This window comes from Ambystoma mexicanum, chromosome 2q (genome assembly GCF_040938575.1).
Source record: "Ambystoma mexicanum isolate Mex_15411 chromosome 2q, UKY_AmexF1_1, whole genome shotgun sequence".
NCBI lineage: Eukaryota > Metazoa > Chordata > Amphibia > Caudata > Ambystomatidae > Ambystoma > Ambystoma mexicanum.
The window spans coordinates 326,063,007-326,079,262 of record NC_090924.1 but is presented as its reverse complement, the minus strand read 5'-3'; the positions used below and the strand labels follow the sequence as shown (position 1 = coordinate 326,079,262).

The 16,256-nt window shown below is 45.0% G+C and overlaps 1 protein-coding gene across 1 annotated transcript in view; it reads left to right on the top strand.

Moving 5' to 3' along the window:
• LOC138568701 (astacin-like metalloendopeptidase) overlaps positions 1-16,256 on the top strand; it is a 45,910-nt gene that overhangs the window by 15,483 nt on the left and 14,171 nt on the right. Inside the window, exons 3-5 of the mRNA XM_069646479.1 lie at positions 8,291-8,344; positions 12,626-12,778; positions 15,626-15,743. Of these exons, the coding sequence (XP_069502580.1) occupies positions 8,291-8,344; positions 12,626-12,778; positions 15,626-15,743 (325 nt within the window). The remainder of the gene's footprint in view (positions 1-8,290; positions 8,345-12,625; positions 12,779-15,625; positions 15,744-16,256) is intronic.

Below are 16,256 nucleotides of genomic sequence, written 5' to 3'. Positions count from 1 at the left end.
GAGGGGGCACAATAGTTCCGTGTGTTTCAGGCTATGCAGGCGGATGCCGGTATGCATGGATGTGTTGATAACTGGCCTTGTACAGCCCACCCCTGCCACTTGCATTCAATAGGGCACAGTGATTATGTGTTGCCAGGCGACTCCAGAAAACTCAGCACTCGTACATGGTTCCCCATAACATGGCACTATATGACCTTATGTACCAGTCTGTAAGGTCGGGTGCCAATGTATGCCAATGCTCCCTTTGTCTATGCACGTGGCCTTGTGTAGGTCTTCAATGGGGGCACAGTTCAGTATGTGGTAATGGGCCAGGGGTGCAATGAGACCTACGTTTCAATCAATGGGAGGGCAGTGGGAGTATGGGGGACTAACCCTTCAAGTGCAGGGAGATGCGCTAACTTCAGAGACATTGGGGGCCAAACTTATTTGTGTGGGGTCATCTAACTTATGTACGCATTCTAATGAGCCTATTCGAGTGCAGTTTCAATGTTAAAGGCAGTTGACTCTCTCCTTTACAAATGAGCGGTCTCCTGTCCCCTCTCTACCCTTCCAATCACTCCCCTGGCATGCAAGTAGTAACCCCACATCACGATTTCAATTGCCTAAAAATGTATGCATATGAATGCAGGCGCTAACAGTGACATGCTTTAGGCTAGTAACTGCAAGGTGCATATGAATGCAAGAGCTAACAGAGACATGCTTTAGGGTAGGAATTGGAAGGTGCATATGCATGCAGGAGGTAACAGTGACATGCTTTAGGGTAGGAATTGGAAGGTGCACATGAATGCAGGAGCTAACAGTGACCTACTTTAGGGTAGGAATTGCAAGGTGCACATGAATGCAGGAGCTAATAGTGACATGCTTTAGGGTAGTAACTGCAAGGTGCTTATGAATGCAGGAGCTCACAGTGAAATGCTTTAGGGTAGGAATTGCAAGGTGCATATGGATGCAGGAGCTCACAGTGACATGCTTTAGGGTAGGAATTGCAAGGTGCATATGAATGCAGGAGCTAACAGTGACATGCTTTAGGGTAGGAATTGCAAGGTGCATATGAATGCAGGAGCTACAACAGTGACATGCTTTAGGGTAGGAATTGGAAGGTGCACGTGAATGCAGGAGCTAACAGTGACATGCTTTAGGGTAAGAATTGGAAGGTGCACGTGAATGCAGGAGCTAACAGTGACATGCTTTAGGGTAGGAATTGGAAGGTGCACGTGAATGCAGGAGCTAACAGTGACATGCTTTAAGGTAGGAATTGCAAGGTGCACGTGAATGCAGGAGCTAACAGTAACATGCTTTAGGGTAGGAATTGCAAAGTGCTTGTGAATGCAGGAGCTAACAGTGACATGCTTTAGGGTAGGAATTGCAAGGTGCATATGAATGCAGAAGGTAACAGTGACATGCTTTAGGGTAGGAATTGCAAGGTGCATATGAATGCAGGAGCTAACAGTGAAATGCTCGACGTTCGTAATTGTAAGGCCTTTGTTAACGGGAAACCCTGTGTCCTGTTCTGTCTGGCCAGGGTTTATAGGTAGCCGGGTCGAGTCAACACAGCCCACCATTTTGGCGGGGCGAGGGATGGGGGCGGGGGAGGGGCTGCAATACTTAAGACTGAGTCTGCGCATATTGGGGTGTGAATTCACCGTGAGTAGTTGCCTATGCAAAGGGACGAATATATGCAAACCAGGGGACACGGGGATTGCACATATCCGTTATTAATGTACATTGCTGTGTGTGCATGCGTGCAATGGAGCAAAGTCATTGTGGCCATTAGTCCCTGCCATGAGACATATGTGTTTATCAGTGTGTGATTGTGTGCACCCGTACTCGCAAAGTGACATGATTGTGCGTTCGTTCATATATGAAATGGCCTCTATTGATTATATGCACCCGTCTACGCAAAGGGGCGTGTATATGCATGGTTGTATGCAATGTGCAATGGGACACAGTCATTGTGTGTGTACATATAAATATGCATATACATGTACAAAATTGGTATTTATATGCATGCAACGGGTCAGAGTGATTGTATATATCTGTCTATGGAAAGGGACACATATGCTTGTACATATGGCGCACAGTCATTGTGTGCACCTATATGCATGACACGGATGTCAGTATACATGCAAAGGGGCACAGTGATTGTATTTATCCTTCTATGCAAAGGAACATGAATGCGTGTGTGCAACGGGGCTCCGTCACTGTGTGTGCCAGTCTATATGCTAATAGACATGAACCTATGTGTATGCAGTGGGCCCGGCAATGGGGCACAGCGACTGCGTGTATGCGTCCTCGTGTTAATGGGCATTTAGGTGTAAGGGGCACAGTGTCTGTGAGCATCAATCATTGATTCTGTGCTTCTGGGTTTCTTAGGAAAATGGGAAAAGAGAGATTGTAGATGGTCCGTTGTGATGTGCCTTACTCAGGGGCACTCTTTGAAGGCGAGGAGCCAGTACTGGACATCCCTGAATGCGTATTCAATATACTATGAATGGGAGGGGGGCACGCGCGTGCCCTCTGGGCTATGCTAATGGCGGTGGTTCTCAGTTTATTGCGTAGTACAGGCTGGGTCAACATTGCGCGAGTGTTGAGGGAGTTTGAGCGCGCACACTGACCCACCCAATGACGTGTCGTGTCTTTTATTTTCAGAATCGTCCAGCGGAAGCAGAACCAAGACCGACTAGTGACCCGGAAGGTGAGCAAGCTAACACTGCTATATCATATGGCCTGACATTTTTCTTGGATCCTCATTAAACTGATGAGTACTGCGGTTTTTACCCCTGGAAATTCCCCCATATTCAGTTACCATCACCCCTATGGGCAGGAACATCTGTCAGATTGTGAGCAGTGGTGAGGCGCTGTTGGACCCCGTAGGGGTTTGGAGGAATTATCACCAGAGTTAAATCTGCTGCTGATAATTCCTCCGTGTGTAAGAGGGAATGTGGAGGAAAAACGCCCAACCAAGTGTCGAAGGCACTTCCTCCACCTTTTCTACAAACATGCACTACTGATGCGTGGTATAACCTGGGCATTTGTCCATCTTTGTACCGTCACACTTGCTCATTCTTCTTGCCCCTTTCCTCTCCCACCCAGTAAGGTGCAGAATGAGACATGTCTTCTTTTTGGCATAAAAAGGCTGCAGATGTATTTTCGCAACATAATAAATTCCAAACATTGCACACGACTTTGGGGAAATAGTTCCGAAGGTGTGGCGACTGCTCTGTGTCCAAAACCTGCTTCCCCCTTTTCCGAACAAAGTCCACAGTAGGCCCAACTCCCATAACCCTTCGTGTCTGAGCCCCGCCTGCCCTTGCAGGTGTTACTGGGCAGGGGGTGGTGCCTTTTATTTGGGGGATGCTGAGCCCTCATTGCTACCACCACCCGCTTAGGCCCCCAAGAGGCGCTGGTCCTGAGAAGAGCGAAGACCCTTCCGGCTTTCCCATGGCTCATTCGGAGTCTGTATCTTGTCACTGGTCGCCAAAACACTGCCTCGCCGTGCCGTGATGTCAACGGCCAGGCCTTGCCATTCCGCTGTTTCTTATGCAGGGTTGGTGGTTGGATATTTACCTCCTTACTTGATAAAACTGCGCAAGTTCCTTTGCAGGCTTTTGCTTGCATTTGGCGGGCTTGCCACGACCCTCCCTCTTACCCAGGGGGGTGGGAGGAGGACCCTTCCCATGTTATCCGGGCGCCTCCTCCATTTTTCTCTGTTGTCACCTTCAAAAGTGGCGGTAATCCAGTACTGCAACTTTTTTACCGCACCACCTTCACTTGGAATGAGGCCCCTTGTCTTGCCAACTCACACGATCTGTTCACAAGACCTGGGACTTTTTTTAGTTTGAGAGCTGCTCTGGAGTTAAATAAGAAAGAATTAGAAGGCCGTCGCAAAACGCCTCACGTTTTTTTTTTGGTAAAGAGAATGAAGGTCTTTGTCCACTAGAGAAGTCACAATCATGAAAAGAGGTGACACATCAGCCATGTTACACACTCTGTTTATATACCTTCGAATATAGCTGGGCAAGGTAAGTATGCATCTTGATGAGGACAGATTTCATGATTTGTTAAACACCTCCTCGGATATGAGACAACCAGGCTTCTGTAGAATTAAAATATACAGTAAAGAGCTCTGATGTACATCTCTCTGACATTCTGGCAGCCCGCAAATTCCACGTTTTAATTTCTCTGCAGAACCGACTGAAGGCCTGATTCATGGAACTTTTAGCACCGGTGCAAAGTGACTTTGCACTGCCAACAAACCCCCTGATTCACAGTGCAGCGCAAAGTGTATTTTTGCACTGCCAACAAACCCCCTGATTCACAGAGCGGTGCAAAGTGTATGTTTGCAGTGCAAAGTCTCTTTGCACTGCAAAAGTACACTTTGCACCGCCCTGAGAATCAGGGTGTTAGTTGGCAGTGCAAAGTCACTTTGCACCGCGCTAAATGTTCCATGCATCAGGCTCTTAGCCTTTCATCCCTTCGAGGATGATACATTGAGTACCATCAAATGAGGTAATAGTAACACCTGTCGTTACAGCACTTAGATGCTGGAGGAACCTGCCATGAAGTGCTATGTAGAAACACAACTTATTATTATTGAGCGGCACTTAGCTTTACAAGAAGAGTGCACTCTCAAGGGCACTAAACACACGATCACCCCATTTACCTCCAGCCATTTCACCGCATTTGAGTGCAGGATATTTCACTGCATTTTACTGTGACAGAGAAGGGGGCAGATTGAGGGTAGAATAGGAGGTAAAGTGGGGATATAGGAGCGGTGGAGAGGGAGCGGTAGCATGGGGGCACGTGGCCCCACCCACCATAACAACGCCACAGTAAGATTGAGTAAAATGTCTCTCGTGATTAAATGTGATAGAACCCTAAACATTGTCATAGTACGTTGCCAGCCGCATTGAGACGTTCCTTACCAAGTACAGAGTCAAGGCGGTATTCATAGTGACACCTGTGCATGTTGTAAATCTGTAAGATTGGGGTGCATCCATTAGCACGCCAGGTCAGAACATTTTAAAGCCAAAGGGTTAACCCAAAGGGACCGTAAGTCAATCTCATTCAATACTACTTTGGCCTATCGAAGCTGGGGAACATTACCAGCCCTGCTTGAAGACAGAATATCGATAAGGACCCGTCTAGAAAATACATCAAATTTCAACCGCGGAAGGGAAGTCAATCCTAGGAGATGGGTAACAGGATGAGGCCAACTTCTAGAAGGACAGAATGGCCATGCATAGGGCTAGGGCTTTACGAGGAAACGTTCTCCTGCGATTAAATACTGGTGGCCCTAAATGTTCCTCAGAGATCAGCACCATGAAAGGCTGGGGCAACAAACCTTGCCTAGTAAGCCTCAGTGGGAGGCCCCAGGGCAATCCTGGAATTACGCCTGCCGCTGGTTTATACCAAAGTAACAAGCCAGAGAACACTATGCCTCTGTAATCAAAGATGCTGACAACAGTCAGGGCGTCCTGCCCAATGTTGGGCGAACGTCTAAAGGTAATTCCACAACTGGCGACTTTCATTTTAGAATCTGCTACGTTTATTATTGGGTCATGCAAATTTAATAAACGCTTTAATTTGAGATTATTTTTAGAGACGAAGCATGGGTTTGTGTAGAGTAGTAATTACTTTAATAATAGAAGGGTCCAGAGCGGAAAAATACATGCTCATATTATTTTTAAGTGTACTTATTTTGGAGAAATGTAAATATAGCCCAACTTGCTTCCTAGTCTGGGTTCACGAAAGCATCTATTAGGACAACCAGGCCTTCTGAGAGATGTGCTAGATGTGCTGAGTGTTAGCTGTCCACGGGGCAGTGACGCTATGGCAAGATCCTGAAGGTGAGGGGCTTAGAAGGAGGCATGGTGGAGCAGTGATAGGCTGCCCACCTCCTAGTGGGAACCGAAGGCCTCCACTCAAATATTGAGGCTGTGCTGCTCATGTGCAAATCTTCATAGAGTGCCCCGAGTAGGTCTGACACGAGCATCACCCAGTTTGTGAAGAAATCCTTTGATGAAGCTTAGGTCCCAGAAAATATAAAAGAGGCCTGGATAACTCTGCTTATTAAAAAAGAAAACCTGGGCCCTTCCATTGCAGGGAATTTCAGACCTATCACAAATGTGCCCTTCTTGCTGAAAATAATCAACAAGATTGCATACTTACAGTACCAAAAATGTGTTGTGGACATATTTGTGTCTGAACAATCTGGACCTACAATCCAATATTGCCACCACTATTGAAGAAGGAATTACAGCATTTCTTCTAGTATTGGATTTATCATCTGCTTTATTTAATAGACCATGATCTTCTAGCAGAGAGATTAATAGCAGTTGGCAAATGTACACACCATGCAGCCAAATTGTTTAAATCCTTTTTGGGACCCAGAATGGCGCAGTAGCCAAAGGAAACTTCATGTCAAGAAAAACTGCTCTAACATGTGGTGTTTCGCAGGGCTCTTGCCTGTCTCCCCTACTTTTTAATATCTTCTCAAAACTCCTGTGTGATATGCTTATAAAACTTGGTGTCTGGGTTACCAACTACGCCGATGACACCCTATTGGTTTCTGAGTTATCATGAATATATGAAGATGATGTCCAAAGAGTTAATGATGTAATCATCGCAGTTCAAAGGTGGATGGCGGCCAATTCTCTAGCTTTAAATCAGGACAAAAGAGATATACTAATAATTGCAATCCCTCAAAAAGTAAAACATTTGGATGATAGGTACACTAGCTTTAAGATAAATAATAACAACATTTTAGTATCAGATTATGTAAAAACACTTGGGGCCTCATTATAAGGTTTGCGGAATGGGTTAACGGGATCCGCTAATGGAGGTGGACCTGTTAAACCCATTCCGCAAAATTACGAGGTTCCCTCGCTGGACCCGGTAAGGACACCTGGTAAAACCAGGCATCGTTACCGGGTCCCGCGAGGGGACCTGGGAGCTAACAACGGGCCGGTTGTAATAGGCCCATTGTTAGCTCCCTGCACCCATTCCCATTGAGCCCTATGGGGGCTCAAATGGGAATGGGGAAGGTCCGGGCCCGGGTTCCCTGTAGGGGGAATTACCGGGCCCTCCAAACTCGGAATGGCCTGGTAATTCCCCATTCAGGGAAGCCGGACCCGGTTTTGGTGGCAGCCATGCCGCCAGTAGCGGCATGGATACCGCCAAAGCCGTAATGAGGGCCTTGGAGTCTTTTTTGACACTCAGCTATCTTTCAAGAGATACACCTCATACCTAAAATCTACATGCGCTTTTACTGAAACCTCCTCTGACAAATTCACCCATATTTGACAGAACAGAACATAGCCATGATTGCTGGTGCGATTATAAATGCAAAGTTAGACTATTGCAATAGCCTTCTGATGAGCACCTCAAAGACTAACATTAAACAAATTGCAAACAATACAAAATATAGCGGTTCGGGCGGTCTTTGGTTTGAGTCGGCGCACCAAGATTTCGGCAGCTATGAGAAAGCTGCACTAGCTCCCAGTCGAACAGAGAATTACATTCAAAGGCGCAGTTCTGGTTTTTAAATGTTCATCAGGAAGTGCACCTAAATCTCTTGATAGAAAGATAAATAAAGCTCTGGTAAGAAGAACTCTTCGTTCTAATGGAAATCAAATGCTACATCAACCACGCCTGACTATAAAACAATTGGTGGAACCAATTTCAATTTCTGGGCTTCTACTATTTGCAACTCTCTCCCCACTGACCTTAAAAACGGTGTGTCTACTACCATCTTTAAAAAACATCTAAAGACATGGTTGTTCGATGGAGGGACATCCTAGCCTTTTAACTCTAATTCTATGTTAGAATACTAGACCCATGCTGCTTTATGTTCTATGGGCCTGTCTCTGTCCGTGTGAGCGCCTTGAGGACTACCGGCGAATGGTGCTATACAAAAATATACATAGATAGATAGATAGAAGGAGAGCAAGGATGAATCTTGCTCTCCTTGAAAGTGAGGTCAAGGGAAGCCAAGCGCAACTCGTGTTAGAGTTACTGGGCCACTCTATGAAGATTTGCACACGAGCAGCACAGCCTCAAAGTTTGAGTGGGCTCCAGAGGTTCCATTTTTATAGAGTCCAACAGGCAGCTCTCAAAAGATCTGGGTGGCCTGGTACATATTCTCATGGAGCCGCAGCTGTTGGCCTAGCCCTATAAGGTTATAATATTGCAACATTTCCTTCTATCATCCAACACCTTAGACTGTACACAATGCATCGTAAACATGTCAGATGTTGTATCATTTCAATCTCTGTTCCTCAATTTCCAGTGAAACCAGAAACGCAAAGCTCCTTCGATACTATCTATGGAATCAATACAAATGGTGAGTCCAAAGATTTCCAGTAGACTTTTTTATTTTTTTATTTGCATGTTGATGTTTTAAAGGTAACATGGGCAGGCAGCACTGGGCGAAAATAAAGTAGATTAAGTTTTGTCGGTATGTTATGTCACCCAGAGCCTGAGCGCACTCTTTCAGGAAAGATTGTAAACATAAACTCATGATGTGCCATCAGAACTGGTGACTTTCCCCTGTTTGCTTATTGATGTTTTACCCAGTGCCAATGCTACTGTAAGGCATTTCACCTCAAAAACATCAAATATGGCCTCACTGCAAGGGGGGTGGGTGCCAAAACAGTGCCTTCCTTCAGGCACAACAACATCCATGCACAGCCTTTGTTCTATGGGCATGGCATGGCAACCGTTTTTTATGCACAATTGTAGCGCTCGGAGGAAATGGACCACATGCCATAACTGACAGAAGATTATAATGGTGTGTGTGTGAATGAAGCAGTGCCATTCATTTCAGAATCATAGTATGTAGAAATCCTGGGCCAGCTGCCTCCTAACTGAACTCACAAGTCCACCTCCAACTCTACTAAGAGGAATCCACTGAGCAAACCAAGAGCAATGTGTGACAATGCTTGCAGAAATGCAGACTAATCTCTGAGAATGCACCGGGGTAATATTTCACCCCCTTTCTAATTTTCTTGTCTGTACTGTTACAAAAAGGAAGACACTTTATGCAAATCCTTCATGCCCTCCTTCTCCGCCAGCACAATTTGGGCAGAGTGTGAGTGATCAGTAATGAATGGCTTGCGGCTTGCGTCTATACGCTCTGATGCAGTTGTGCAACCCCTCGGTCCTCTTTGACCCCAATCTGATTATGCACACCTGAGTGGTGGCCACTGTAGGTAAAGGATTTATTTTGATCCGAGGACAGATATTTTGATCCTTTCTTCCCTGAGAGCACCTAATCCATGCACTGGTGTCAACTGGCCCTGGCTAGAAGGATGCCTTACATGTCAACTTGTGCAGAATAATGCAACTGGGATGATGTGATGAGTCATTTAGATCATAAACTCACATCCTGCACATCGTGCAATGGTCACCTGCGATTTTCAGCATCGGGTTTGAGTTGGTTTTGATGATCGCTCAAGCTCTGCAGGGTGTTGAGCCAGTCTCTTTGCATTTCTGATGTCTTCTGCAGAGGGCTGTGAACAGCAGTTGGAGGTTCTCAAGATTTCATCAGTCCCTCTGTCCAAAAGGTGCGCCCTATCCATGTAAACCTTGCTGCCCTCTCTGACAAGGACTGTTGCTCACGTGGAATTTGCTTAATGTCAGTCTGGCCATATCCAGTTTGCGTTTCTGCGTCAATACATTTGGGGCCTGGATCGCACGCTGATGTCCTAATGATTTCTGGGAATCACCACCCTAGAATATACTAAATTGCTTCTACGGAAAGCCTAGCTACCCAAGCCACTCTGACCCACTGTCTCCCGTAGTTCATTAGAATCCAGCAGCGTCAGAGTTTTACGCCAAACATACTTACCCACTTCGCGACATTTCTTACATATAATCTATTACACGTATGAAAACTCACATTAAAGTAAACACTCACTTTATTCTGGGAATATGAGATGCATAGGATATATAAATTGTGCACATGTACAGAATATATAGGCCTATAGGCCTGCCATACATATACAAACTCAGATTAAAGTCTGTCCTCACATGAATGCGACTTTTTATATTTATAGGAGGTGTTTATGACATGTGTATTGCTACTTATTCAACATACACTCACATGTTGTTATGCCAAATACTCTCATGGCACACACAATCACGTCACATGCTCTTATGCCATGCACTCTGCCAGCATACTCTACATTTTGTTCATGTACCCTACATCAAAGTAAACACTGACTTAAATATACATTTTCATATATATAAGACATGTATAAGATATGCAAATTGTCTACATGCACGGAATGTAAAACCCCTATATACCTTTTATATGCATAATAACTCACCCTAAAGTCAGACCTCACTTTAATGTGAGTTTTCATATGCATAAATGGTGTATTTGACTTGCTTTTCGTGACACTTTAAATGCGCTCACATACTATACACCTTACACACCAAACACTTATTCACCTTACACTGCACATACTAATGCCACACACACGTACACCACATACTCTGTTGCCACAAGCTCTTACACCATAATCATCACAAAAAATGAAATAAAGTAGTAAAAACATTTTTCTAAAAGAGTGCATGTTAATCGAGGTCAGAAAGTAAATTCTACTAGCAGTAGAAATGACAGAGTTAAGGTACAAATACACACTCTATATCACTACAAGTTAAACCATGAAACCCAAAGTATAAACACTCATGCCACAATTCTTCAGATCCAACCTTAACACTCACTTCCAATATTGGGCTGATTACATCAATACACTAGTTGAAATGAGAGTTAAAGTTGGATTTGTAGTGATATGGAGTGAGTGTTAATACTTCAAGAGTCATAGTTGAATTTGTAGTGGTATAGATCAACTACAACAGCCACTGATACTAATATCCTAATACCTTACTACCTGCTATGTCTCTTCAGACTGATAAGTTTTGCTTTTGCGAAATCTCGGAAGATGACCTAATAATGGTTGTTAATGACCTTAAGCCATCTTGCTGCCCTGACAATGTATGCCCGGCCAGTATTATTAAAGGTGCAATTCATTATCTGGCCGCGTTCATCACAAAAATGGTCAACTCTTTTAGTCCTCGGCAGTGGTGCCGGTTGTCCTTAAAAATGTTTGGATCACCCCAATTCTTAAAAAGGAATCACTAGACCCCCAAAATTGTTAGTAACCTTTGTCCTATTAGTAAGGTTCCTTTTCTGTTAACATTTTTAGATAGAGTGGCATACCTGCAGTTCTAGAGCCAAGTTGAAGAACTGGATCTTTAGGGTCCTTTACAGTCAGGATTTTGTGCCAAGCATGGTACAGAGACTGCCATGCTTGATCTTAGAGCTAATTTGACCCATATCGTGGACTCAAGGCAGATAGCTCTGCTCATGCTGCTCGATCTCTCTGCGGCATTTGACCTTGTCGTCGATGGCATGCTTCTTGAGATAATAGACACATTAGCAAATTGTTCTGAATCTGCATTATCTTGGCTAGCTACTTTTCTAGGACCTAGAACTGCTACGGTGGCTTCCGGAGGATTCATGTCTCCTCCAGAGATACGTTCCTGTGGTGTCCCGCAGGGAACCTGCCTTTCGTCCACCCTTTATAATCTACATACCCGCCCTCTCTTTGGCCTCCTGGATGATCGCGACATCAAATATAGCAACTATGCCGATGATACCCAGGTGGTCCTAGAGATGATGGGCGAGTATGACAGGGATTTTTGTGTTGTTGACCAGACCTATGACATCAAACAAAGGTGGATGAAAACATAATCTGGGTTACTGGTCTAGTGATGCCTGTTGCTATGGTTGCTATGTCAAAGGTGTTTAAAGTGGAACATAAGGGATAATGTGCAACACCTGCTTTAATGTGAAACACCTGCTTCAATGTGCAACACCTGGGTGCTGTAAGTAGGATCATTCTATGCCACTAAGATTCAGGTCCATGCTCAGAACAAAGGTGCCAAGTCCAGGTTCTGGGTGCAGCAGTTTCCAGAGGAAGCGCATTGCCTGGTGCTACCCACCTAACTGCTCTAACCCAGCTCTTGGGGGTTAACGGGAAGGTAATTTCCTCCTGTGATTGGCTTTAGTTGTTTTCACTGTTCTTCTGCTCTTGATCTGTATTTGTCATATTGTAAGGGTTACCAAGGCTTTGTTCGGTTGGTGCTTTTTTACTGATGTTGATGAAGAAGAGACATAGATTTCTTGGGTTCGGTTAGCATCCTGATGATAGTTACAGGAGTAGCTGGACAGCACCTGTGATTGATTTTCTTAAACCTGTCTGGACGTCTTGGGGCATCACATTCCTCATAAGTGCAGGGCTGTATTCCAAAAATGGGACCCTGATAAAACCAATGGGGTGGTCTTCAGCGTTCCTTTGCCCATGGTATTATGACCTAAAAGAGTCATGCCGCAATATTCTTCTGTGGATGCACCCACTAGTGCAAACGACAAATCGAAAAAAGCATCAGGCAGCATCATTCCTTTAGGTCATAGCTTCAAATCGCACTGTTATTTTATTCATACATCGCTGTACTGTAGCCACTGTACCCCCATGGCAGAGTCCTGTGATGGCTAGCCTTGGTGATATACGCATGTGATTTTACAACCTTTCATAAACTCTTCTCTACTTTTTAGTTGGTCAATTATCTGGATCGTATTCTATCACAAATATGGACATTGCAAGATCAACCGGCAAGAGCACAGGACAATGCTCTAGTGGCATCTGTATGTGGCCCAAACAACCAAATGGAAATGTGTATATTCCTTATACAAAGACTATTGGCTACAGTAAGTATTGATGGTGTGGTGAAGGGGCATCGGAATTCTGACATTTTTGGCTCATGTGAAGTTTAGCTGTTGACTCATCTAGACCCCTGATTTTTAAGGAGACCACCAATGCCACTTGGGGAAGTGTCCTGGACAATGCAGATCGAGAAAGCAATACAATGTTCAAACAATGCCATGATAGCTTTACTGCAGCACAAGGTGTCATATGCTCAGAACACTATGACCTTCAGGATATTCAATTAACACTCTTACAGCACCACTAGTTCTACTGAATCCATAGGTGAATTGGCATCAACCAACTCACCTATTCTTGAGTCTTATTTGGATTGTTTAACTATGGTGAGGGTTTGATTTTTAATTTTTTTGTTTCAAGTGAATCTGTTCGAACCCTGTGCTGATATAATACTGCCAGCACCTCCATCTCCATGTCCCCTGCTGACGCCGCTTGGCACCAGCTCCAACCGCATAGCCTCCTGCTTGGGTGCAGAGCACAGCTGTGCAGAATCAGGTGTAGAGCTGACAACATGGCCATATGGACAGTGATGGGAGGAATCTCATTGAGGCTCTCTCCGGAACAGTGTAGTGGAGACTGAGAATCCTTGAATCTTTTCAGGCGAGATCCCTGCACTCAACCTCTTTCACACATCTTCCCAAACACAGAACATGACACCAGATCAGCCTCTAGATGCTTCGACATGGCCTTCCATATGGCTGCAGGCTGTTGTCCATGCATCTTGATAAATTCCTGAGTAGGTTGTAGAACACTGTTTTAATAAAGAGGAAGCTCCATCGCTTCCAACCCCCTTTTGTCTCAACCGCTCTCAACATGAACACTGGATTACCCCAAGGCGCCAACTTCTCTGCACTCCTTTTCAACCTCTATCTGACCACCCTACCAGGGACCATCTGCGCGCACAACCTCACCTGCTACAACTACACTGACGATATCCAAATTATCCGGAGAATTCCCAATACAAGTTCCAACACACGTCCCGACCTTGAAGCTTGCCTCAGAGATATTGACCGATGGATGACAAGAAACCACCTCCTTCTGAACCTAGCTAAAACTGAGATCATGGTGCGTGGCAATGCTGCCCTTCACCCACAACCACTCCCCTGGCCCCCCTCCCTTGGCACCCCCCTCCTACCTCCAATATAGTCAAAAACCTTGGCTGAACTATGCACTCAGGCTTAACCCTCTCCCATGAGATGAATAATGTATCAAAATCCTGTCACTTCCATCTCAAACTCCCAAGACGCATTTTCCCTTACCTCACCTACCACAACAGACTTGCCGCTATTATGTCCATTGTTATGTCAAGACTGAACTATGCCAACTCCTTATACTTGGGCGCACCGGCATACTAACTTAACAAACTACAAAGAGCCCAAAACGCTGCCGCCAGACTCCTTCTAGCTCTGGGACACAGGGATCACATCTCCCCCGCTCTCCGCAGCCTTCACTGGCTCACTGTTGGACGAAGGGCCACTTTGAAAATCCTATGCATTACCCACCGAGCAGTGCACATGACCGGCCCAGCATACCTACAACAGAAGATTACACCCTCCCACCCATCACAACCTAAGGTCAAGCACTTCCCTCTTACTAGTGATTCCAGCCTCCAATTTTCCCAGGATTACAGGGTCCTCCTTCTCAGCCTTGGCTCCAACTGTGTAGAACTCACTCCCTCCGCACAATCGACACAACCAAGACTACGTGGCCTTCCGCAAAGCTCTAAAACCTGGCTCTCTCTGCACACCATGATTAGGACCATCTAAGGCCGCTGAAACCCACCAACATCAGGAATCATAACTTCAACGACATTACTTTAAAAAGTAATTACACCCAGCAGACAAATATTACAGCCGGCTGACAAATGTCCAGTCTGTCCTTTAGCATCACTGTCTCGGAGTAACTACATTGCTGCAAGATATATCGCCTGTCCTATAACCAAGTATCTTGCCTAGACCTACCATGCAACCCACCATAAACCACAACCAGAGACCCGGAAAATGGGCTCCTGAGACACATAGTGCTCAGCATAAGAATAACGACCCTCTGACCGAGCAAAACATAACTTACTCTGGTCCTACCTGTGAATCTACCTCAGAGTGCCGCTACCGTGAAACATGAGGACGACCACTGCTTGCTAATCCAGATCCAGAATGTAATCCAGGAACAGTAGGCTCCTAATAGTAAATCATCCACTCCAGACACTCACCTCTCCTACCGCTATGCTCACTCTCTACTTTACACCAACAGACAATAGTCCGCATCTATACCATCGATCAATTTCAGCCTAGCGGCACACATACGAACAATACTTCATGAACACCTTAACATCCTGCTAGAATGCAGCTCTACCACATGAAAAAATCGGCCCTAGCTGCACACATAAACGTCCTACACAGGCCTAATGCTGCCAGAATGCAGTCTTGGAAACCAACCACCTGACTGCACACATTCGACTGATCTCTCACTACCACTGCACATAATGTTAGGATGTAGCTGCCATCAGGCAAATCACACTAGCTGCACACACATTGAGTGCACCCAAGCACCCTATACTACTCTACTCTCTCGAGTGACCTGGACTACGGTCCCCAAGGGCATTCAACCAACAAGCACTTTGAGATCATACTAATGATATATAGGGTGCTAAATAAATGCCAAATAACAATAGCAAATAACAATAACTATATGTGTCCCGCCTCATCTCCTGTCTCTCGGAGTGGTGGTTCATAACTGGAAGACCATTTTCTGAAAGAAATCAACTCTGGATCTTAAGAACCGAAAAATACTCTTTTATTGCTCACTGGGATGATGCTTCTTTTTCTTCACTTTAGGTCGCTTTGATGACGTTGTCTTTCTCGCAACATTCCAAGCATTTAGGGAAGCCACATGCATTCGATTTGTGCCGCGTTTCAACGAAACTGACTACATCACCTTCAATTCATCTAACGGGTAAGAATTAATGCAGCATGTTGGCTTTGAATTGGCTTTGTGATGACAGAACACATTGCATTTGTGCTACTCATGATAAACCTTTGTATCTCAGAATGTGGCAAATTTACAGCGCTCAATGCCATCATTCACCAAGCCTCATTACAGCAACAGAAATGTACATTGCAATGCTTTGATTTCCCATTGCGGCAGAGAGTCTTCATAGTAAATCGCAGAGTGTCTATTTTGTTGTGTGGGGACAGGCAAATCCACTAATGTATTTTTTTAATCACTTTCCATTATTTGTATTTTTTTGGTTCCTGAGGAGTTTTTTGGAACGATATCCATGAGGGGCTATATACTGAGCATTGGGGGATAGGAAAAGGTTTAAGGCTGACCGATTCCAAAACAAGAAGAAGGGTCACAGGTAGTACAGCAGAGCGAAAATATATGCTTCTAACCTCACGGCAACAGCTGTTTGTGTTTGGGAAATCAGCAATGATAGTGCTCATACAGAGCCTGGTCTGTTTGTGA